Consider the following 24,663-nt stretch of genomic DNA (forward strand, 5'->3'; position numbering starts at 1 on the left):
TAGACAAGAACAGCTCAAGGACAGAACTACAGTGGGTCTAGGGTTTCTGGGATGATGGTGTTGATGTGAGCCATGACCAGCCATTCAAAGCACTTCATGGCTACAGACGTGACTGCTACGGGTCGGTAGTCATTTAGGCATGTTACCTTAGTGTTCTTGAGCACAGGCACTGTGGTGGTCTGCTTAAAACATGTTGGTATTACAGACTCGGAAAGGGAGAGGTTGAAAATGTCAGTGAAGACACTTGCTAGTTGGTCAGCGCATGTTAGCAGTACACATCCTGGTAATCCTTCTGGCCCTGCGGCCTTGTGAATGTTGACCTGTCTAAAGGTCTTACTCACATCAGCTGCGGAGAGCGTGATCACACAGTCTTCCGGTACAGCTGGTGCTCTCATGCATGTTTCAGTGTTATTTGCCTCAAAGCGAGAAAATAAAGGAAAGCCGCACACTCTAAGAGCTCAGATGCAAAAATTTAATAACCAACGTTTCGACAGCGAAGCTGTCTTCATCAGGGTATCATCACAAACACTGCGAGATGAGTCATTTATATAGTGTCAAGAGACACACAGGTGTTTGTAATCATGGCCAAGTGTGGCCTAATATCATTGGTTAATTCAAATATTAAAAAAAATAATAATTTTTATAAAAAAATGTATTTGCCTCAAAGCGAGCATAGAAGTAGTTTAGCTCATCTGGTAGGCTCGTGTCACTGGGCAGCTCTCCTCTGTGCTTCCCTTTGTAGTCTGTAATGGTTTGCAAGCCCTGCCACATCCGACAATCGTCAGAGCCGGTGTAGTACGACTCGATCTTAGTCCGGTATTGATGCTTTGCCTGTTTGATGGTTTGTTGGCGAGCATAGCGGGATTTCTTATAAGTTTCCGGGTTAGAGTCCCGCTCCTTGAAAGCGGCAGCTCTAGCCTTTAGATCAGTGCGGATGTTGCCTGTAATCCATGGCTTCTGGTTGGGGTATGTACGTACGGTCACTGTGGGGACGACGTCATCGACTTATTGATAAACCCAATGACAGATGTGGTGTACTCCTCAATGCCATTGGAGGAATCCCGGAACATATTCCAGTCTGTGCTAGCAAAATAGTCCTGTAGCTTAGCATCTACTTCATCTGAACACTTTTTTATTGATCTAGTCAATGCTTCCTGCTTTAATTTTTGCTTGTAAGCAGGAATCAGGTGGATGGCAAAATAGCACCGACAGAGATGGTCACCTGGCTTCGTGTTCTAAGGAAACTATGCAGTATTTCGTTTTTTAATGTATTATTTCTTACATTGTTACCCCAGGAAATCTTAAGTCTTATTACATACAGCCTGGAAGAACTATTGGATATAAGAGCAACGTCAACTTACCAACATTATGGCCAAGAATACAACTTTCCCGAAGCAGATCCTCTCTTCGGACCACCACCCAGGACAATGGATCTAATCTTTTCAGCTGACCAAAAACAACGGCGACGCAGAAGGGGCAGACGAAGAGGTCCCTCTGGTCAGGCTTCGTAAACGGGCACATCGCTCACCGCTCCCGAGCATACTACTCGCCAATGTCCAGTCTCTTGACAACAAGGTAGACGAAATTTGAGCAAGGGTTGCCTTCCAGAAAGACATCAGAGATTGTAACATTCTCTGTTTCACAGAAACATGGCTCTCTCGGGATATGTTCGGAATCGGTCCAGCGACTGGGCTTCTCCATGCATCGCGCCGAAAGAGATAATCACCTCTCTGGGAAGAGGAAGGGTGGGGGTGTATGCTTTATGATTAACAACTAATGGTGTGATCATAACAACACACAGGAACTCAAGTGAGAGGCTGGTCAGTTTTGCCAAATGGAGGGTGAAGGAGAGCTTTGTATGCTTCTCTGTGTGGAGTATAGGTGGTCCAGGGTTCTTTTCCCTCTGGTTGCACATTTAACATGCTCAAGAAATTTGGTAAAACTGATTTAAGTTTCCCTGCATTAAAGTCCCCGGCTACTAGGAGCGCCGCCTCTGGGTGAGCATTTTCTTGTTTGCTTATGGTGGAATACAGCTCTTTCAATGCTATCTTAGTGCCAACCTCTGACTAAGGTGGTATGTAAACAGCTATGAATAATACAGATGAGAAATCTCTCGGTAGGTAGTGTGATCTACAGCTTATCATGATATACTCAACCTTAGGCAAGCAATAGCTCAAGACTTCCTTAGATGTAGTGCACCAGCTGTTATTTACAAAAATACATAGTCCGCTGCCCCTTGTCTTACCAGACGCCGCTGTTCTATCCTGTCGGTACATCGTATAACCAGTCAGCTGTATGTTGATATTGTTGTTGTTCAGCCACGACTCAGTGAAGCATAAGATGTTACAGTTTTTAATGTCCCGTTCATAGTTTAATCTTCCCCGTAACTCGTCGATTTTATTGTCCAAAGATTGCAAGTTTGCTAGCAGAATTGAGGGAAGTGGGGGTTTATTTGATCGCCTTCAAATTCTCAGAAGGCAGCCCACTCCCCGGCCTCTCTTTCTCCGCCTCCTCTTCTCGCAGATCACGGGGGTCGGGGCCTATTCTCGAGGGAGCCGTATATCCTCCGCCTCGGGCTCATCAGAGTCGTGAAAGAAGAAAAAGGATTATGCTAGTCCGTGGTGAGTAATCGCAGTCCTGATGTCTAGAAGTTATTTTTGGTCATAAGAGATGGTAGTTGCAACATTATGTACAAAATTTGTTTTAAAAAAAAGTTACAAACAATGCAGATAAATGAACAAAACAACACAATCGGTTGGGGGCACGTAAAATGTCTGCCTTCTGCTCCGGCGCCATCTTTCCACTCTAGCTTCCTACAGTTAGTCTAGGCGTATGGTCAAGAAAATGGGTTTTGCTAGGGATAGCTTGAGCTGACAATGGCTTGGTGATAAAAACCTAAAGTTGGCATTTCATAGACAAGATATGGTGTGTGTGACCCGTGATAGAGATAGCCTGGAAGAATTTAGAACAATGCCTCATTGTCTCATCTTCCTGGCATCTGGGAAACTAAGCCGGGTTGGGGGTAAAACACCATCCTGTGTACATAACCAAGGTGGCTTACGGGAGTTGGAACCAGTCTGACTAAGCATTTTTAGGTCCTATATAACATCAGTTTTTTCATTATCAGTTAAGCACTCGGCAACACACTTCAGAGTGTGGGTTCGACGGTTTCGTTATTGCAATAATTCATCAATATTAAATAAAGATGATTCTTTAAAGAAATGACCAAGTCGCTCTCAGTACTGAATTTCCACGACAGCGTGAAAAACCCAGCAGCGTTGCAGTTCTTGACACGAACCGGTGCCCCTGGCACCTACTACCATACCCTGTTCAAAGGCACTTACATCTTTTATCGCCCATTCACCCTCTGAATGCCACACATACACAATCCATGTCTCAATTGTCTCAAAGCTTAAAAATCCTTCTTTAACTTGTCTCCTCCCCTTCATCTACACTGATTGAAGTGGATTTAACAAGTGACACCAATAAGGGTTCATAGCGTTCACCTGGATTCACCTGGTCAGTCGTTGAAATGTCGTTGAAAGAGCAGGTGTTCTTAATGCTTTATACACTCAGTGCACATAAATACATGTTTATATATTGTACAACATTATTTGGGTAAAAGGTCAAAGGTGTTTGAGAGCATGTAGCACAGTACCCATAGACATACATACATATTCACATACAGATAGTCATACATATTTCCATACATCACTGACTGTACCTCTGAGAGATCTCCATTCTTGATGTGTGCCCGGGCCATGCTGTCCAGCCAGGTGCGTCGTAGCTCGGGGGTGGAGGCGTAGGAGCGTGCCAGGCTGTATTGCAGGTCCAGCAGCATCTCTGGGTCCTTCTCATGCTCCCTCATCTGGGCCGTGGCCATCAGCACCGTCCGGATACGCTTGGTCAGTCCCTTCACCTCCCCAGGGAACGCTGTCGACTGGACACACACACACAGAGTGAAGTAAGTGACATTTAAAAAAGGTCACTCCGTGATAAGTCACTGACTCAAAGCCACAAGAGGGTAGAACACATTTAAAAAGTTGCTTGTTAGGAGCAGGTAGTTGCAGGAATACAGAATGTATGCTATTGTCCCGACTGTTGATCTGGCTGTGTCAAAACTACAGTCAGATTTTATAGGAATACCTTGCTGATTTAAAACTTGTGCTTATTACGGGCAAAAACAGAATACATGTTGTTTTTAAACTCTCGTAAGAATGTTTCAGATGAACTAAATGTTCACTCATTAGATGGTTCTCCAATCGAATGTGTTCCCGCATATATTTACAGTACCAGTCAAAAGTTTGGACTTGTTCAAGAGTTTTTCTTTATTTTACAAATTTCTACATTGTAGAAGAATAGTGAAGACATAAAAACTATGAAATAACACATATGGAATCATGTAGTAACCAAAAAAGTGTTAAAATGTATTTTAGATTTTAGATTCTTCAAAGTAGCCACCCTTTGTTGCCTTGATGACAGCTTTGCACACTCTTGGCATTCTCTCAACCAGCTTCACGAGGAATGCTTTTTCAACTGTCTTGAAGGAGTTCCCTCATATGCTGAGCACTTGTTGGCTGCTTTTCCTTCACTCTGCACTCCAACTCATCCCAAACCATCTCAATTGGGTTGAGAAGGATAACAGGAGGAAATGTGGATGGTGATAGAAGGTTGCCTATAAGTTCTGGAGGAGAGCCACATTCATGGTTCGAAAAGCAAAATTATACTCTAAAGTTGTTTGAACATGATTTGTGTGTATTAGCAGTAGCAATAAGGAGAGAGGTTGGTTTATGCCCTATTGGGGTGGGGAACCGTGACATATTATGTGGAAATAGGAAGACAACTGTGAATAATTTTGCTAATGTGTGTTGTCAACAACAGGGATATTTGAAGCGTGACACTGGTATAAGTGTCACGTCCTGACCAGTGAAAGGGGTCATTTGCCTTAGTAGAATGGTCAGGGAGTGGCAGGGGGGTTGTTTTGTGTGTTTTGGGGTTTTAGGTTCTAGGGGAATTTGTTCTAGTTTTCTATTTCTATGTTTCGTTTTCCATGTTTGGCCGAGTATGATTGGAAACCAGAGGCAGGTGTCTTTCGTTGTCTCTGATTGGAAGCCATACTTAGGCAGCCTGTTTTCCTTAGGGTTTTGTGGGTGGTTATTTTCCGTTTAGTTATTGTACCTGACGGAACTTTTGGTCGTTTGGTTATTTTGTTTAAGTGTTCTCTTAAAATATATTAAGAATGAGCACTATCCACGCTGCGCCTTGGTCTGTTCAATACGACGCTTGTGACGATAAGACATTAGGTCTCCCGTATTCTCCAGTAGTAGATTGGCAGATGCTTCATATTGGTTGTAATACAAGGTATACGGTGCCTTGACCAATTAATAGGCACAAAGACCATAACTACTCCCCGGGGAAGTGGGTATCATTACTTTGGAAAATTGTTAATAGAGGGCGTGTGTTAGAGCCATGAGTGAGGAAATCTAAACACCCTAGACACCATCGAGAGCGGCACAGAAATAACCACCATTGAAATGGCATCCGTGGTTTCTGACACTCCGGTAAAAGGGGGAACAGAATAGGAAAACTATAGCAAAGCCATAGAGGCGCAATTTCAGTTTAATCCACCAGAAAAGACAGAACAAATAATACAACAAATATTGTGGTTAAACTCAAATATACTAATTGATAAAAAAAACGTTATTTTTCGATAACATTTATATAATCTTTGTAAATTATATCATAAATAGGACTGGTGGAGTTTTTAAAATTTATTTTACATTTATTTAACCTTTATTTAACTAGGCAAGTTAGTTAAGAAAAAAATCTTATTTACAATGACGGCCTACCAAAAGGCAAAAGACCTCCAGCGGGGACGGGGGCTGGGATTTAAATTTAAAAAATGTTTTATATACAAATGAATCTAAAAAAAATTGATGGGAGGGGTTGAATGGAGCTGAAGGGTGGGTCTAATAACAACAATATAATTATAAAATATATTGTGTCTGTAAAATGTATATAGGTTCAGAACTTTTGTGAAATAGCACAGTTACAAATATATGGCAAATAGAAATCAAACTGGATGGACATCAGAAATAGAGGAAGGCCAGGACTAAAAACAAACTAAATATAACTATTGTAAAATAGATTGTGTCCGTAAAATGTATATAGTATGTATAAGCTGGAAGTAGAAGCCTAAGTGTTGTTGTTAAATAGTTTACTCCAATTAGAGGAGAGGTGGTAGGGTTTGCGGGAAACAATAAAGGAACATATATTTAAAAATAATATGTATTTATATACACTACCGTTCAAAAGTTTGGGGTCACTTAGAAATGTCCTTGTTTTTGAAAGAAAAGCAACTTGTTTTTGCCCATTAAAATAACATCAAATTGATCAGAAATACAGTGTACACATTGCTAATGTTGTACATGAGTATTGCAGCTGGAAACGGCTGATTTTTAATGGAATATCTACATAGGCGTACAGAGGTCATTATCAGCAACCATCAATCCTGTGTTCCAATGGCACGTTGTGTTAGCTAATCCAAGTTTAGCATTTTAAAAGGCTAATTAATAATTAGAAAACCCTTTTGCAATTATGTTAGCACAGCTGAAAACTGTAGTTCTGATTAAAGAAGCAATAAAACTGGCCTTCTTTAGACGAGTTGAGTATCTGGAGCATCAGCATTTGTGGGTTCGATTATAGGCTCAAAATGGCCAGAAACAAAGCACTTTCTTCTGAAACTCGTCAGGCTATTCTTGTTCTGAGAAATTAAGGCTATTCCATGCGAGAAATTGCCAAGAAACTGAAGATCTAGTACAACGCTGTGTACTACTCCCTTCACAGAGCATCGCAAACTGGCTCTTACCAGAATAGAAAGAGGAGTGGGAGGCCCCGGTGCACAACTGAGCAAGAGGACAAGTACATTAGAGTGTCTAGTTTGAGAAACAGACACCTCACAAGTCCTCAATTGGCAGCTTCATTAAATAGTACCCGCAAAACACCAGTCTCAACGTCAACAGTGAAGAGGCGACTCCGGGATGCTGGCCTTCTAGACAGAGTTCCTCTGTCCAGTGTCTGTGTTCTTTTGCCCATCTTAATCTTTTTATTGGCCAGTCTGAGATATGGCTTTTTCTTTGCAACTCTGCCTAGAAGGCCAGCATCCCAGTTGAGGACTCCTCACAAGTCCTCAACTGGCAGCTTCATTAAATAGTACCCGCAAAACACCAACGTCAACAGTGAAGAGGCGACTCCGGGATGCTGTTTTATTGTTTGCATTATCTTTTACCAGATCTAATGTTATTATCTCCAACATTAATTTCACATTTTCCCAAACTTCAAAGTGTTTCCATTCAAATGGTATCAAGAATATGCATATCCTTGCTTCAGGTCCTGAGCTACAGGCAGTTAGATTTGGGTATGTCATTTTAGGCGAAAATTGAAAAAAAGGGTACAACCCCATTCTTCATAGTGCATTTGCATCGGAGTCATTTAGCAGGTGCTCTCATCCAGTGAGACTAAAATGTGTTCACAGGCAAAATCACAAGGCATCCAACCATGGTCATCTGCTCGACTCAAGACTGCATTAGCCCAATGAGCTAAAGCCTATGGATTAGGCTAGCTCTGGGAGCTAACACGAGTCTTAAACATCTCAGACACATATGCATTTCAACATATTACAGACTGCAGCAAGACTTCGATCATGTACACATCTTATGTTGAAATCTCTCTTTACAAGTCAACAGTAAAATTCATATCTGACAGAGGAACAACCCAAGAAGATAAACAAATTGCAGTATGACTCATGAAAGAACCACAGACAGTGCACTATATCTGTCTCATTGACTCACCTTTGAACCTCATTATGGAGAGTCCCACACGGTTCCTGTGGTTTTGACGCTGCCTACAGCAGGACTGTCTGTACTCTACACTAGGTTAGCTTCATCCCACAGCTGCTTTGTCACTGTTGGAGAACTAGTTGTTGAATGAAGATGGAAGAGGTACAGGGCGAAAAACACACCCAAGGGGATGAAACCCCCACAGTCCGACTCACCACAGTCCGAAGGAAAACAAACTATATTTGCACACAGGTCTGGTAGTTAGAAAGGGCCTAAAGCAGACCTCTGCTTACATATTATAATATCCTATTGTAGGGTTACCTTAAAAGGTTTCGTGACTGCTGTCCCTGTTGTTGACTCAAGACCATGCCTTACGAGATAAAGCCTAGCAATTACGTAACCCTGGGAGATAACTTAAGTCATAACCACCTACAACAAATATACATTCCAAGCTTTTCCTAACTGTTACCTTCATTGCTTTGTCGCTGTTGGCAAAGTTGTTGATGATGGAGAGGGACTCCTGGAAGCGGGAGCTGCCAGTCAGCGCCACGTCTGAGATCAGCTGGCTCACCGCGATGATGATCTGGACCAGGAAATAGGAAGAGTGGAGAGGGGAACAGATGTGAACACAACACCTCCATCAAATGGATGCATTATGGGATGGAAATTGGAATCAGTGACTAACTTCACCATGGATGATGTAGATATGAGTCCCGTGACACTTTGTGAAAGCATGGAGTAGGTCTCTGACACTTAACCGATTGTTAGTGGAGGTTAGGAAACTAAGCAGGCGGTCTGTATTTAATTCACATTCTTTGCTGAGATTATCAAAGCAATCTAAGTACTGTGATGTCAAATCTGCATTGACTTCAGTTTCCAGCTGTTCTATAGCCTTTCCTACTAACTGTTCATAGTAACTGTTTATGTTTGTGTGAACATTAAATATATTTGTGTGAGGGGAGTTTGTGCATGATTAATAGCTGAAACTGCACAGCGAGGACTAATGACCTTGGGGATAGTGTTTAGTTGAAGTGTTTTGATTACATAATCATAACAGTGATGGACTGCTGATGATACAATAACAGAATCAGCATTGCATTGTGCAGTTGACTAAACAATCAATGACAGTTGGCAGTTCCTTGCCGTTCAGGGGGATGTTGTATCTGACCTGTAGGTGAGTGCGTAGGAAGGTCTTCCTCTTGGTGTACTCATAGTTGTTCCTCATCAGCAGGTAGAGCAGAGCGGAGGCCTCGGCCCGCAGCAGACCCATCTTAGACACACAGCACTTCAGAACCTCGTAGCACAGAGCCGCACACAGAGTCACGCGGCCCTTGAACAACGCCGCTGGGAACTGCCAACAACAAAATACCAACGTTACGAGGCAAGCAGTATTTTGGTAATAATATCAATATTTATATACAGTATACATTGTATGTAGTAATGAAGTACATTAAAACAAACATTTAATAAGCCATAGCAAAAATCCATATTTAATCCATTATCAATGAGACTGCAAGTTGAGCACCTGGGGCTATTTTCCATCTATAAATCACCTGATTACTTATGTGATCTCCCGCCTTTAAAGTTATGAGACTTTTTGTTCCCACCTTGTTCATGAAAGCCCTGAGGGAGGCGAAGACGTGTTTGAGGGCAGCCTCTGATTGGCCGACTTTCAGAAAGTTCAGATAGATGTCAAAAACCTTCTTCATCAGGGGATTGTGGCCGTCGCTGTCCAGCAGCTGGTTCTGAGACAATCAATCAGTCAATCAATGGATCCACACAAAAAAATCGATATAGTTTTCAAATACCAACCAATCATTCACATGATCTGATGCTAACATCATTTGAATTTGAACTAGTCCATAACTAGGGCTTGGAATTGTTTTTGGTCAGGTCATGTGGTCAGTAAAGAGGTCTAGTACTGACCTTGAAGCACTGAGTGAAGTGTGAGAGGACGTCCAGTACACTGAGGCAGGCCTCGGTAGAAATATTACCCTCCAACAGAGCCTGGTGGTGGACCTCTGCCTCCGAGGGACCAGTCCCTGGGACCACACACCAGGAAGGAAGGAGGGGGGGAAAAGAAAGAAAAAGAGAGAGAGAGAGAGAGAGAGATAAAAAAAGAGAGAGAGAGAGTCAGAGGACATCTACAGGCCATATACTACAGTGGAATATTGGGATGGCTCAGTATCAAAATTGGGACGGTGAATTGTATATCAGAGTAGCACCTAAATAAGAGTGTAAGAGATGACAGTGGATAGTGAATATCATTATGTAACTAAATGATATTATGTAAACCTATAGCATATGTTTTGGAGGGCTCATAGTCAAGCTATAGCAGCGAGTGAACCACAATCGGGGCTTACAGGAGACGTTGAATATGGTGATTCTCCTTTAAGCCCAGGAAGCAGCCAGTCAACTTGCCATACTTACCAATGAATTCTGCTGAGCAACTATCGTCATTACTGCTGTTGCGCTCGGTATGTAGTTCCAAAAAAGGTCTAAATAAAAAGTTACATGCAACCGGATTTTTTTTTTGCAAGTGTCCATGTGCCAACTCCACCTCTTCTGCACCTCCAATAAAATCACTCATTACTGCCACGCACAGGTCATTGATTTGATCACCTACAACACTGTATGAATGTCATGTCAATCTGTTGTTTCACCCGCGTTACACAAAATGCAATAATAAATAGATTCAGTAGACAATATAGGGTGTTTTACAGTGATTGTATATTTATAGATAGGCTTTATTTAATGTATTTTAATTACATTACTAATATTGCTGGAGGTGCAGAAGAGCTGGCTCATGCACACCTGCTTAAAAAAAAATATTTTTATTCTTTCCAGACAGGCATTTTTTCAACTGCGTGTAACTTTTTATTTAGACCTAATGACGATAGTTGCTTAGCGAAAGTCCATTCTTTGGTAAGTACCGAACGTATTTTTGACATTATTTAGCTTGAAAAGCTGGTGAATGGAAAGTTTAAAGGAGAATCACCATATTCAATGGCTACTTTGCAAGCCCAGATTATGGTTTAAGCAGTAAGTACAGTATACAGTTGAAGTCGGAAGTTTACATACACCTTAGCCAAATACATTTAAACTCAGTTTTTCACAATTCCTGATGTTTAATCCTAGTAAAAATGACCTGTCTTAGGTCTGTCATGATCACCACTTTATTGTAAGAATGTGAAATGTCAGAATAATAGTAGAGAGAATTACTTATTTCAGCTTTTATTTCTTTCATCACATTCCCAGTGGGTCAGAAGTTTACATACACTCCATTAGTATTTGGTAGCATTGCCTTTAAATTGTTTAACTTGGGTCACAGCCTTCCACAAGCTTCCCACAATACATTGGGTGAATTTTGGCCAATTCCTCCTGACAGAGCTGGTGTAACTGAGTCAGGTTTGTATTGGCCTCCTTGCTCGCACAAGCTTTTTCAGTTCTGCCCACAAATTTTCTATAGGATTGAGGTCAGGGCTTTGTGATGGCCACTCCAATACCTTGACTTTGTTGTCCTTAAGCCATTTAGCCACAACTTTGGAAGTATGCTTGGGATCATTGTCCATTTGGAAGACACATTTGCGACCAAGCTTTAACTTCCTGACTGACGTCTTGAGATGTTGCTTCAATATATCCACATAATTTTTCTGCCTCATGATGCCATCTATTTTGTGAAGTGCACCCGTCCCTCCTGCAGCAAAGCACCCCCACAACATGATACTGCCACCTCCGTGCTTCACGGTTGGGATGGTGTTCTTCGGCATGCAAGCCTCCCCCTTTTTTCTCCAAACATAACGATGGTCATTATGGCCAAACAGTTCTATTTTTGTTTCATCAGTCCAGAGGACATTTCTCCAAAAAGTACAATCTTTGTCCCCATGCAAACCGCAGTCTGGCTTTTTTATGGCGGTTTTGGAGCAGTGTCTTCTTCCTTGCTGAGCAGCTTTTCAGGTTATGCCGATAAATGACTTGCTTTACTGTGGATATAGATACTTTTGTACCTGTTTCCTCCAGCATCTTCACAAGGTCCTTTGCTGTTGTTATGGGATTGATTTGCCCTTTACGCACAAAAGTACGTTCATCACTAGGAGACAGAACGCGTCTCCTTCCTGAGCGGTATGATGGCTGTGTGGTCCCATGGTGTTTATATTTGCATACTATTGTTTGTACAGATGAACGTGGTACCTTCTGGCGTTTGGAAATTGCTCCCAAGGATGAACCAGACTTGTGGTCTACAATTTCTTTTCTGAGGTCTTAGCTGATTTCTTTTGATTTTCCCATGATGTCAAGCAAAGAGGCACTGAGTTTGAAGGTAGGCCTTGAAATACATCCACAGGTTCACCTCCAATTGACTCAAATTATGTCAGTTAGCCTATCAGAAGCTTCTAAAGCTATGACATAATCTTCTGGAATTTTCCAAGCTGTTTAAAAGGCACAGTCAACTAAGTGTATGTAAACTTCTGACCCACTGGAATTGTGATACTGTGAATTATAAGTGAAATAATCTGTCTGAAAACAATTGTTGGAAAAATGACTTGTGTCATGCACAAAGTAATTTGTGGAGTGGTTGAAAAAACGAGTTTCAATGACTACAACCTAAGGGTATGTAAACTTCCGACTTGAACTGTATGTGCAAACTTACAGTTTGAGAGAGGGAAGTGGGAAGGGATAGCATCATATTTATGTACCTATGTTGAGTGTGAGAGAGGTATCCATGGTGCTGAACTGCTGAAGCCTGCTCTGCATTAGGCCGGCTCTGCAGCGCATCACAGGCATGGTCTGGGACTTCCTGTCTGAAGAGAACAGCTTGGACACCCAGGCATCCTGACTCCTATACACACACGCCGCCGACACGCACACACACACGCGCACACACACACATCACTATAAGATGGGTGGAGAGAGACAATGACTATGATATAATGTATTGGCAGGGAACCCCCAGGTGTCTTGACTAGGGCTGTGGCGGTATATAAAGAAAATGTAGTCTATTTCAGAAGAACAGAATAGTATACTTTGAGTTGTCCTTATGTTAGGTCCTCATCTGGCTATGCCATATGGCTGTGGGCTACACTAGTTCATTTAGCAGACAAGATTTGCATAGAAGTCCATGGCATTATTTTATAGTATGAAGAATACATTTGAACGAAGCTGAATAAAATTGAAAGGATATTTTCTCCAAACGATCTGAGGGAGTGTGCACATGCGGCTATTCTGTGTTGAGCAGTTAACAAAGAAATAGGTACTCTTAATTTATAGTTATTAATTTAACTTTAGTTATTCTACAAACGTTGGGCTATATGTGTTGATTTTTAATAAATGCATAATGCGACTCTAATGATGATTTGAAGTAAGTCGCATGAAAGACATGAGCTCTGCTTTGTTTTTTTTGCGCAGGCTATACACACTACACCAGTCACTTATTCACAATTTGACAAGCACTTGATAATGCCTCGAATTTCACGGCAGGATCCCCTTTGTGTAGCCGTAATGCCCCTGGAAAAAATCCATGCCTTTTGCGGCCAGTGGCCGTTGTGCCCTTAGGCTGAATATTATAATTAGAATTCCCTTCTCCCTGAGTGCTGCCTGCTCCGAAGCACCTCTCACTCACATGGCTCTCCATCATGTGATCAGGTCTTTCTCACAGGCCACAAGTGAAGACAGACACATCAGGGATGCAACTGCGCTCGTCCTTATCCAATTCCGAAGTGCATATTAAAGATATTGGAAGTACTGTCCACATTTACTTTTCGTCAGCCAACAAGATGAGTAAGCCTAACGAACAGCAAAAGCACGAGCAAAAGTTGACCTATTCTATTCTGTGCGCAGTCTGGGACAGTTGTGGGATGCAATAGATCCCAAATTAATACAACCACTAGCATCAAAAAAACTTTTTTACACAATGAGGCTGACGCAACAGATCGAACATTTAGCTTAAAATGTTGACAGCCTAAGAGTTTATTTCTTCACATTATAAGCGCAGCAATGCGCACACAGCAGGAGGCTATAAGCGCAAACGTTCCATTAGCGGGAAAACACCATTATCAAAAGGGACTGCAAATGCGATTATGCATGTAATGCTTTTATTATAAAGGTGCATTCTTATGGTGAAAATTATCTTCCCCAAACTTGAAACTTTACACGCTGCTTATGTATGCCAGTTAGGCTTTACACCAAATCAAGTCAAATTTCATTGGTCACATACAGTACACATGGTTAGCAGATGTTATTGCGAGTGTAGCGAAATGCTTGTGCTTCTAGTTCCGACAGTGCAGCAATATCTAACAAGTAATATCTAACAATTCCACAACAAATACCTAATACACACAAATCTAAGTAAAATAATGTAATAAAAACATATAAATATATGGATGAGCAATGTCAGAGCGGCATAGACTAAGATGCAATAGATAGTATAGAATAAATATGAGATGAGTAATGCAAGATATGTAAACATTATTAAAGTGGCATTATTAAAGTGACTAGTGTTCCATTTATTAAAGTGGCCAATGATTTCAAGTCTGTATGTAGGCAGCAGCCTCTTTGTGCTAGACATGACTGTTTAACAGTCTGATGGCCTTGAGATAGAAGCTGTTTTTCAGTCTGTTTTTCATTCCCCAACAACTACCTAATGCACACAAATCTAAAGGGGTGAATGAGAATATGTACATATAAGTATATGGATAAGCGATGGCCGGGCGGCATAGGCACGGTGCAGTAGATGGTATAAAATACATTATATACATGTGATATGAGTAATGTAAGATATGTAAACATGATTAAAATTGCATTATTTAAAGTGGCGTTGTTTAAAGTGACTAGTGATCCATTTATTAAAGTGTCCAGTGATTTGGTTTCAATGTATGCAGCAGTCTCTCTGAGTTAGTGTTTGTTGTTTAGCAGTCTGATGGCCTTGAGATAGAAGCTGTTTCTCAATCTCTCGGTCCCAGCTTTGATGCACCTGTACTGACGCCTTCTGGATGGTTGTTGTCCTTGATGATATTTTTGGCCTTCCTGTGACATCGAGTGCTGTAGGTGTCCTGGAGGGCAGTTAGTTTGCCCCGATGATGCATTGCGCAGACTGCACCACCCTAATGGAGAGCCCTGTGGTTGTGGGCGCGGTGCAGTTGCAGTACCAGGCGGTGATACAGCCCGACAGGATGCTCTCAATTGTGCATCTGTAGAAGTCTGTGAGGGTTTTAGGTGACAAGCCAAATTTCTTCAGCCTCCTGAGGTTGAAGAGGCGTTGTTGCGCCTTCTTCACCACACTGTCTGTGTGGGTGGTCCATTTCAGTTTGTCAGTGATATGTACGCAGAGGAACTTAAAACTTTCCATCTTCTCCAATGGTGTCCCGTCGATGTGGATAGGGGGCTGATCCCTCTGCTGTTTCCTGAAGTCCAATGTCATATCCTTTGTTTTGTTGACGTTGAGTGAGAGGTTATTTTCCTGACACCACACTCATCTCCTCCCTGTAGGACGTCTCGTCGTTGTTGTTAATCAAGCCTACTACTGTTGTGTCGTCTGCAAACTTGATGATTGATTTGGAGTGAGTAAAGTGGATTAATGTGCTTAATTAATGTGCTTAACTTATTTCTTATTTGTCCACTTAAGCTGTGATACAAACCTTGTATCACAGCTTAAGTGACTATGATTAGAAAAAGTTGGGAGAGAAAAAAAAGGCATTGTTTCTTGCCTTACGCTGGGCATCATTCACAAGTGATAATATATAATTCACAAGTTATAGGCTAATATTGTCACCCATCGACTATTCTTGATTTAACCTTGTCTTTACATATACTAATTAATATCTGTGTGAAATTTGTTTTGATTTAGAATGGACCATTATCATGCACCTGTCTCGAAACAGGGGAAACCAAACTAAAATTTGTGCAATTATCAAGTGATTACGGTCACCGTAACAGCCCTAGTCTTGACTCCCACAAACAGACGTACAAACAGAGACACAACAATACACTCCTCTGAACTTAAACAACTAGGGAGTTAACTACTCATGTAATGGACTAGCAGGAAACCCAAACCAGACTCAGAAACACACGTACACCTAAAGTGTAGATGCATTAACAATCATTTATTAGGCAAAAAGGATAACGGTGGCCAAATGCCAGAGGGGTTGAATCATACAGAGGAGTTACTATGTGTGTGACGTAAGGTTGTAACCTGTATAAAGAGTGTGTGCCAAGACTGGAAAAGTAGTTTTCATGAACCAGGTCGGTTTTTATTATATTGTAATAAAAGTCTATTTGTACTCACAGGCTCCGGTATTTGAGAAATATTACTGACTGAATATTTCCACGACAGCTGCTGTCCCATACACATAGACTTGAAGTCACCGCAAAAACATCTGCTAAACATGTGTATGTGACATAACATTTGATTTGATTTATAGAAATGTTGCGCAACATGGGCTCTTGGGCTCTCATGAAGTGTTTTGCATTGACGTCAGAATGATTAGAGGGAAAATATAGTGCGGAGTACCAGGCAGTTAGCAGGTTTGCTAGGCTACTAATGACCAGCAGCAGCATCAGAGCTTTGAGAAGACTCAATTTGACTGGCTTAATGACTCGTGACCACCAGTGTGGCGGCAATACAGTCACGGCAACAGCCCTAGTCTTGACTCCCACAAACAGACGTACAAACAGACACACAACAATGCACTCCTCTGAACTTAAACAACTAGGGAGTTAACTACTCATGTAATGGACTAGCAGGAAACCCAAACCAGATAAACCAGACTCAGAAACACTCGTACGCCTAAAGATAAGTGTAGATGCATTAACAATCATTTATTAGCAATAACAAACAAAAAAATAACAACCTTTGACAACCAAGCCTAAAGATGTGTGGGGGACAATAATTATAATACAATCTATTAGACTAGCGAGGAACCTTAGGTTGGACATCCAAGCATTCTTACTCCTACAAATACACACAGAGACACACACGTACCACGTACCTGTTTAGGACAAACTTAGTAGCCCTACCTTTTAGTGCCGCACGTAATCCAAACATCATCCTACCTGCCAATGTTTCTCTTTCCAACGTAACGGAACTGCACCAGGCATGTCCTGAAAGAGATTTACGAGGTCCGGATTAATAACGGTTAAGCTCATAGATGTTATTTGCGAATAATAGTCTTGTACATCACACAGTTGACTAAGTGGTATGCAAATAGGACAACAACGTCAATCCCTTGATAATTGATTGTTATACAGTGGCAAGAAAAAGTATGTGAACCCTTTGGAATTACCTGGACTTCTGCATAAATTGGTCAGAACATTTGATCTGATCTTCATCTAGGTCACAACAATAGACAAACACAGTCTGCTTAAACTAATAACACACAAACAATTATACGTTTTCATGTCTTTATTGAACACACCGTGTAAACATTCACAGTGCAGGGTGGGGAAAGTATGTGAACCCTTGGATTTAATAACTGGTTGACCCTCCTTTGGCAGCAATAACCTCAACCAAACGTTTTCTGTAGTTGCGGATCAGACCTGCACAACGGTCAGGAGGAATTTTTGACCATTCCTCTTTACAAAACTGTTTCAGTTCAGCATTATTCTTGGGATGTCTGGTGTGAACTGCTCTCTTGCCATAACATCTCAATCGGGTTGAGGTCAGGACTGACTTGGCCACTCCAGAAGGTGCATTTTCTTCTGTTGAAGCCATTCTGTTGTTGATTTACTTCTGTGTTTTAGGTCGTTATCCTGTTGCATCACCGAAGTTCTGTTGAGCTTCAATTGGCGGACAGATAACCTAACGTTCCCCTGCAAAATGTCTTGATAAACTTGGGAATTAATTTTTTCGGCGATGATAGCAAGCTGTCCAGGCCCTGAGGTAGCAAAGCAGCCACAAACCATGATGCTCCTTCCACCATAATTTACAGTTGGGATGAGGTTTGATGTTGGTGTGCTGTGCCTTTTTTTCTCCACACATAGTGTTGTGTGTTCCTTCCAAACAACTCAACTGCAGTTTCATCTGTCCACAGAATATTTTGCCAGTAGCGCTGGGGAAAACATCCAGGTGCACTTTAAAACTTCAGACGTGCAGCAATGTTTTTTTTGGACAGCAGTCGCTTCTTCTGTGGTGTCCTCCCATGAACACCATTCTTGTTTAGTGTTTTACGTATCGTAGACTCGTCAACAGAGACGTTAGCATGTTCAGGACATTTCTGTAAGTCTTTAGCTGACACTCTAAGATTCTTCTTATCCTCAGAGCATTCTGCACTGTGCTCTTACAGTCATCTTTGCAGGACGGCCACTCCTAGGGAAAGTAGCAACAGCGCTGAACTTTCTCCATTTATAGACGATTGTCTTACCGTGGACTGATGAACGTTAAGGCTTTTAGAGATACTTTTGTAACTCTTTCCAGCTTCATGCAAGTCAACAATTCTTAATCTTAGGTCTTCTGAGATCTCTTTCGTTTGAGGCATGGTTACTATCAGGCAATGCTTCTTGTGAATAAAAAAACTAAAATTTTGTGAGAGTTTTTTTATCGGGCAAGGCAGCTCTAACCAACATCTCCAATCTCATCTCATTGATTGGACTCCAGGTTAGCTGACTCCTGACTCCAATTAGCTTTTGGAGAAGTCATTAGATCAAATTTGATGAATAATTTATGCAGAAATCCAGTTAATTCCGAAGGGTTCACATACAGTGCCTTGCGAAAGTATTCATCCCCTTGGCGTTTTTCCTATTTTGTTGCATTACAACCTGTAATTAAAATGGATTTTTAATTTGGATTTCATGTAATGGACATACACAAAATAGTCCAAATTGGTGAAGTGAAATGGAAAAAGTTGTTTAAAAAAATTATAAAAAAATTTAAAACAGAAAAGTGGTGCGTGCATATGTGTTCACCCCCTTTGCTATGAAGCCCCTAAATAAGATCTGGTGCAACTAATTACCTTCAGAAGTCACATAACTAGTTAAATAAAGTCCACCTGTGTGACATCTAAGTTTCACATGATCTCAGTATGTATACACCTGTTCTGAAAGGCCCAAGCAAGCGGCACAATGAAGACCAAGGAGGTCTCCAAACAGGTCAGGGACAAAGTTGTGGAGAAGTACAGATTTGGGTTATAAAAAAATATCTGAAACTTTGAACATCCCACGGAGCACCATTAAATCCATTCTAATTTTTTTTTTAAAGAATATGGCACCACAACAAACCTGCCAAGAGAGGGCCGCCCACCAAAACTCACGGACCAGGCAAGGAGGGCATTAATCAGACAGGCAACAAAGAGACCAATGATAACCCTGAAAGAGCTTCAAAGCTCCACAGCGGAGATTGGAGTATCTGTCCATATGACCACTTTAAGCCATTCACTTCACAGATCTGGGCTTTATGGAAGAGTGGCCAGAAAAAAAGCCATTGCTTAAAGAAAAAAATAAGCAAACATGTTTGGTGTTCACCAAAAGGCATGTGGGAGACTCCCCAAACATATGGAAGAAGGTACTCTGGTCAGATGAGACTAAAATTGAGCTTTTTGGCCATCAAGGAAAACGCTATGTCTGGCGCAAACCCAACACCTCTCATCACCCCATCCCCACAGTGAAGCATGCTGGTGGCAGCATCATGCTGTGGGGATGTTTTTCCATCGGCAGGGACTGGGAAACTGGTCAGAATTGAAGGAATGACAGATGGCGCTGAATACAGGGAAATTCTTGAGGGAAACCTGTTTCAGTCTTCCAGAGATTTGAGACTGGGTTGGAGGTTGATCTTCCAGCAGGAAAATGACCCTAAGCACACTGCTAAAGCAACACTTAAGTGGTTTAAGGGGAAACATTTAAATGTCTTGTAATGACCTAGTCAAAGCCCAGACCTCAATCTAATTGAGAATCTGTGGTATGACTTAAAGATTGCTATACACCAGCGGAACCCATCCAACTTGAAGGATCTGGAGCAGTTTTGCCTTGAACAATGGGCAAAAATCCCAGTGGCTAAATGTGCCAAGCTTATAGAGACATACCCCAAGAGACTTGCAGCTGTAATTGCTGCAAAGTGTCTCTACAAAGTATTGACTTTGGGGGGGTGAATAGTTATGCACGCTCAAGTTTTCAGTTTTTTTGTCTTATTTCTTGTTTGTTTCACAATAAAACATATTTTGCATCTTCAAAGTGGTAGGCATGTTGTGTAAATAAAATGATACAAACCCCCCAAAAATGTTTAAGGCAACAAAATAAGAAAATGCCAAGGTGGGTGAATACTTTCGCAAGAAAATGTACTTTTTCTTGCCACTGTAGGTTACAGTAGCCAGATGAAAGGGTAAGGGAGTAAAACCGCTTCAGTATGTGTCAACAACACAACAGAGCATTATGGAAAGTCAGGGTGGAGTTCAAATGAAGGCCAAATACTCCCAAGACTGCAATTCCAAATCAAATTCGATTGGTTGCATACACATATTTAGAAGACATTATTGCGGGTGTAGTGAAATATTTGTGTTCCATCGAATCCACCTAGGAATATTTTACATAGTGGCTGTGTTTAAAAATGATTGCCTGTGCGTGCACACACACACACACACACACACACACACACACACACACACACACACACACACACACACACACACACACACCTTATTCTGACATTAACAACTAGTTTAAGGGCTAGAGCTCAGGGTTTGTCCTGGCTCTAATCCTGCATCCACAGAATATAACCTATTATATTCTAATCCTACATCCACACAAGAGAATATAACCTATTATATTCTAATCCTGCATCCACACAGCGAATATAACCTATTATATTCTAGTCCTACATCCACACAAGAGAATATAACCTATTATATTCTAGTCCTGCATCCACACAGATGTTCTCTGGATTCACTCCAGTAGACTAACTAGAACCTATTTTATTGTGATCTTGTACTCACTCCAGTAGACTGAGGAAGTTGATGATGTCCTGAGGGTTGACCTTGTTCCAGTAGGCCAGCAGGGTGTCTAGAGACAGAGACACAACAGGAGAGTGACAGACACTGAGACAGCTTCTGTAGCAGGCCAACAGGCAGAAACACCCAGAAGATTACACAATGTCCAGGTCTGCGTCCCAAATGACACCATATTGCCTTTGTAGTGCACTACTTTTGAACAGGCCCTGGCCAAAAGTAGTGCACTAAGTAGCACATCGGTGTCTGCTAAAACCGCACAACAGTAAAAAATTCCACGGATGAGGCCAATGAAAATATTGGCCTAAATATGATCCCCAATCAGAGACAATGAAAAACAGCTGCCTCTGATTGGGAACCATACCAGGCCAACAAAGAAATAGACAACCTAGATTACCCACCCTAGTCACACCCCGACCTAACCAACATAGAGAATAAAAGGCTCTCTATGGTCAGGGCGTGACAGTGTCAGGGTTGGGGCCAATTTCATTTAAATTCCAGCCAATTCAGGAAGTACACTGACATTCCAATTCCAGTTCTCTTCAATGCTTTTTAATGAGGAAAATGTAGAATTGGAATTTGGTTTACTTTCTGAAATGACTGGAATTGAAATCAAATTGACCCCAACCCTGGTATGTGTTCTAAATGGATGTAATATTGTGTTGCTGTACTGACCGTCTGAGACGGTCCTGACGATGTGAAGGAAACACAGAAGCAGTCCTTTGATCTCATAGTGGCCCAGTCTGCCTATGGGAGGGAGAGTAGTACTGCTGCTCATAGTGGAGCCCCGCCGGTGGAGCTGGAGGACAATACACCATAGAGGAAGAAAACATGGTGTCAGAAACAGTGGCAGGGAGGGACACGACAGAGTAAGAAAACATGGACGTATGGTCCCTCCCCTCTGTTAAATAAAATCCTAACTATAAACTTTCAACTAAAAACTTATATATGTTATATTTTTGAATAACAAATCTAAATGACCAAACATCAATATCTGACGGGGAACAAAACTCATATGATATCAGGCTCTCCTTGTCTGTCTGTCTGTCTGTCTGTCTCACCTCAGAGCCCCTTCTGTGGAGCTGTGGTGAGAAACACCACAGAAGAAGAAAACAGTGGCATTTATTCATACCACCAAAAAGAAAGACAATTATTTGAAGCAGTGGCACTTAGTCCTACTATATGACAGGGGTTCAAACTTTTTTGTCCCGTGACCTAATTTTGATATCAAAGCAATTTCGCGACCCCCACTGTGCAAAGAAAAAGGTGATATAATCAACAGCCAATGTTAACTTCTTTATTTGGGGCTATGACAGTGTATTACACATCAGTCTGACAGCTTTCATTGACAATGTTCTTTTTCCCCCGGTCTGATTTGTGGCCTGGTCCTGTCCACTCTATTCTAATGAGTCCTGTGGCGGCTTGTGAGCATTGTACGTGTTCCCGAGACTCTTAGCTTTCAGGATTGGGGTCATAACAGCTTATACTGTAGCTCCAACCGTTCAAAAGTTAGATCCACGTTTGTAGGGAGAAAACAGACATTTTTTTTAAACAACCAAGCGGAATTTTTTATTTTTTTGTCTCCGAGTTTCTCTCGCGACCCCACTTTCAAATCAGCTGACCCCACATGAGGTCGCAACACCTAGTTTGGGAAAAGCTACCATCTGAGTAAGAAAAAGGATGATTAAAATGATGTCTTATTACATTATTAATGTAATCAATTATGCTAATCCTCATCTCCATCACAATCCAACGTGTGGTTTCTACACTGATTGTACAAAACATTAAGAACACCTGCTCTTTCCATGACAGACTGACCAGGTAAATCCAGGTGAAAGCTATGATCCCTTATTGATGTCACTTGTTAAATCCACTTCAAATCAGTATAGATGAAGGAGGAGACAGGTTAAAGAAGGATTTTTAAGTCTTGAGACAATTGAGACATGGATTGTGTATGTGTGCCATTCAAAGGGTGAATGGGGAAGACAAAAACTGTAAGGGCCTTTGAACGTTGTATGGCAGTAGGAGCCAGGCGCACCGGTTTTTGTCAAGAACTGCAACAGTGCAGAGTTTTTCCATGGTCAACAATTTCCCGTGTGAACCAAGAATGGTCCACCACCCAAAGGACATTCAACCAACTTGAAACAACTGTGGGAAGCATTGGAGTCAACATGGAGCAGCATCCCTGTGGAACACTTTGACACCTTGTAGAGTCCATGCCCCGACAAATTGAGTCTGTACCGAGGGCAAAACAGGGGGTGCAACTCAATATTAGGAAGGTGTTCCTAATGTTTGGTACACTCAGTGTATATCGCTACAATAAATAATAAAGGCTTGCAAGTGTTGGAGAAATGACCCAAAGGAAAAACAACAAATAAGATTTATCAGTTCATATCATGGTTATTTTTTTATGGAACAGGATGTAGAACGTCATATTCAATTTGACTGTTCCGCTACGATGTGCTCTACTGAACTTGACTCATGGCGTTCCCTCTGGTTCTGTCCCAAATCACACCCTATTCCCTACATAGTACACTACTTTTGACCAGAGCCCTATGTGCCCTGGTCAAAAGTAGTGCACTATATATAGGGAATATGGTGCCATATTCTCTTTTTTTTTATATTTGTATTGGCCCATCCACCACTCTAACTCTGTCTCTTACCTCAGAGCTATCTGGAGTGCTGGGGTCCATGAACAGAGATCCTCTGGAGTCCTCCCTCCTCACCAAGTGGCCGTTCTGAGCTACTGGGCCTGGGGAGTACAGAGACACATGTTCACATAGCTTCTCAGATGTATTTGGGGGAGGGGGTGGGTAACAGTAGTTTAGGTAGCCAAGAGGTTAAAGATGTGGATCAGTAAAGGATTCAGAAAGGTTGCTGGTTCAAGTCCCAGGCCAGGAAATACAGAAGAATGACCACCATTACTGTTGTGGCCTTGAGCATGGCACTTAACCCCCAAAGATATCTATCTAGAGGCGCTAACCCGCGGTTGACACCATGCCTCTCAGTGTGTGTGTGTTGCACAGGTGGCGTCTGAATTGGGGAGGACGGGATGGATGGAATGGTATCAAACACATGGGAACCATGTGTTTAATGTCCTTTGGTTTACTTACTCCATTCCACACGTTCTGCCCTCACCAGCCTCCTGTGGTGTGTGGGTTTGGGAAAATGGCAGACGGAGAATTTCCGTTCTAACCAAATGGACAATAAAACACCTATTTTACCGCCAGTTCCCAAACATCAAAGCAACATTTTGATGGGATATTACAATTCTAACGTCCCTTATTTATCTTTATGAATAATTTCCTGCTCCTACTGTTGGCAGTGGTTAACACATTGAGGACAGACGTCACACTAACCGTGGTCTTTATCGATGGCCGTGCTGGTCCTGCGGCTGTCCATCAAGCCGGTTGATCTCAAGTCATCTCTGGAGCCCTGGAAGAGCACAGAACAATCACAAGGGTAGGGGTCCATTCTATTTCAATTCAGTCAAATCAGGAAATAACTCCAATTCATCATTTCCATCCAAACTCGAAAACGCCAATATATGACTGATTTACTCCTGGTTTACTCTATCTGGTCGATAGAGTAAACCAGGACCTCCGGGGGGTAGAAGGTAGGTGGGGGACTCACGGTGAAGCCCAGGCCAGGGCTGGAGGTGTGATGCTGGGCAGACAGCTGTTTGAGGTTCTGGTAGAGCAGCTCCAGCAGTGGCAGGTACAGTAGACAGATTCGGGCCTGATTCTGACATACGGGGGGGGGGGGGGGGGTGTAACAAGTTAATGTCTTTTTCCAACAATCTTTATTGTTGTTTCATTTGCATACACAGTGTGCCAACGGGATCTGTGTGGTCTATGGAACAGTGGCCCATAACAAACAGTACAACACTACTGTGTGAGACT

The 24,663-nt window shown here is 41.9% G+C and overlaps 1 protein-coding gene across 3 annotated transcripts in view; it reads right to left on the reverse strand.

The window, feature by feature from the left end:
- Nucleotides 1-24,663, reverse strand: part of LOC115198315 (dedicator of cytokinesis protein 11) — a 115,095-nt gene that overhangs the window by 30,833 nt on the left and 59,599 nt on the right. For all 3 annotated transcript variants that reach the window (XM_029760204.1, XM_029760203.1, XM_029760205.1), the window contains 12 exons: nucleotides 24,395-24,505; nucleotides 24,121-24,196; nucleotides 23,425-23,513; nucleotides 21,437-21,560; nucleotides 20,750-20,816; nucleotides 16,884-16,931; nucleotides 12,533-12,675; nucleotides 9,765-9,880; nucleotides 9,446-9,583; nucleotides 9,007-9,189; nucleotides 8,308-8,421; nucleotides 3,725-3,940 (listed from right to left, as the gene is read on the reverse strand). In XM_029760204.1, the coding sequence (XP_029616064.1) occupies nucleotides 3,725-3,940; nucleotides 8,308-8,421; nucleotides 9,007-9,189; nucleotides 9,446-9,583; nucleotides 9,765-9,880; nucleotides 12,533-12,675; nucleotides 16,884-16,931; nucleotides 20,750-20,816; nucleotides 21,437-21,560; nucleotides 23,425-23,513; nucleotides 24,121-24,196; nucleotides 24,395-24,505 (1,425 nt within the window). The remainder of the gene's footprint in view (nucleotides 1-3,724; nucleotides 3,941-8,307; nucleotides 8,422-9,006; nucleotides 9,190-9,445; nucleotides 9,584-9,764; nucleotides 9,881-12,532; nucleotides 12,676-16,883; nucleotides 16,932-20,749; nucleotides 20,817-21,436; nucleotides 21,561-23,424; nucleotides 23,514-24,120; nucleotides 24,197-24,394; nucleotides 24,506-24,663) is intronic.

This window comes from Salmo trutta, chromosome 8 (genome assembly GCF_901001165.1).
Source record: "Salmo trutta chromosome 8, fSalTru1.1, whole genome shotgun sequence".
Lineage (NCBI taxonomy): Eukaryota > Metazoa > Chordata > Actinopteri > Salmoniformes > Salmonidae > Salmo > Salmo trutta.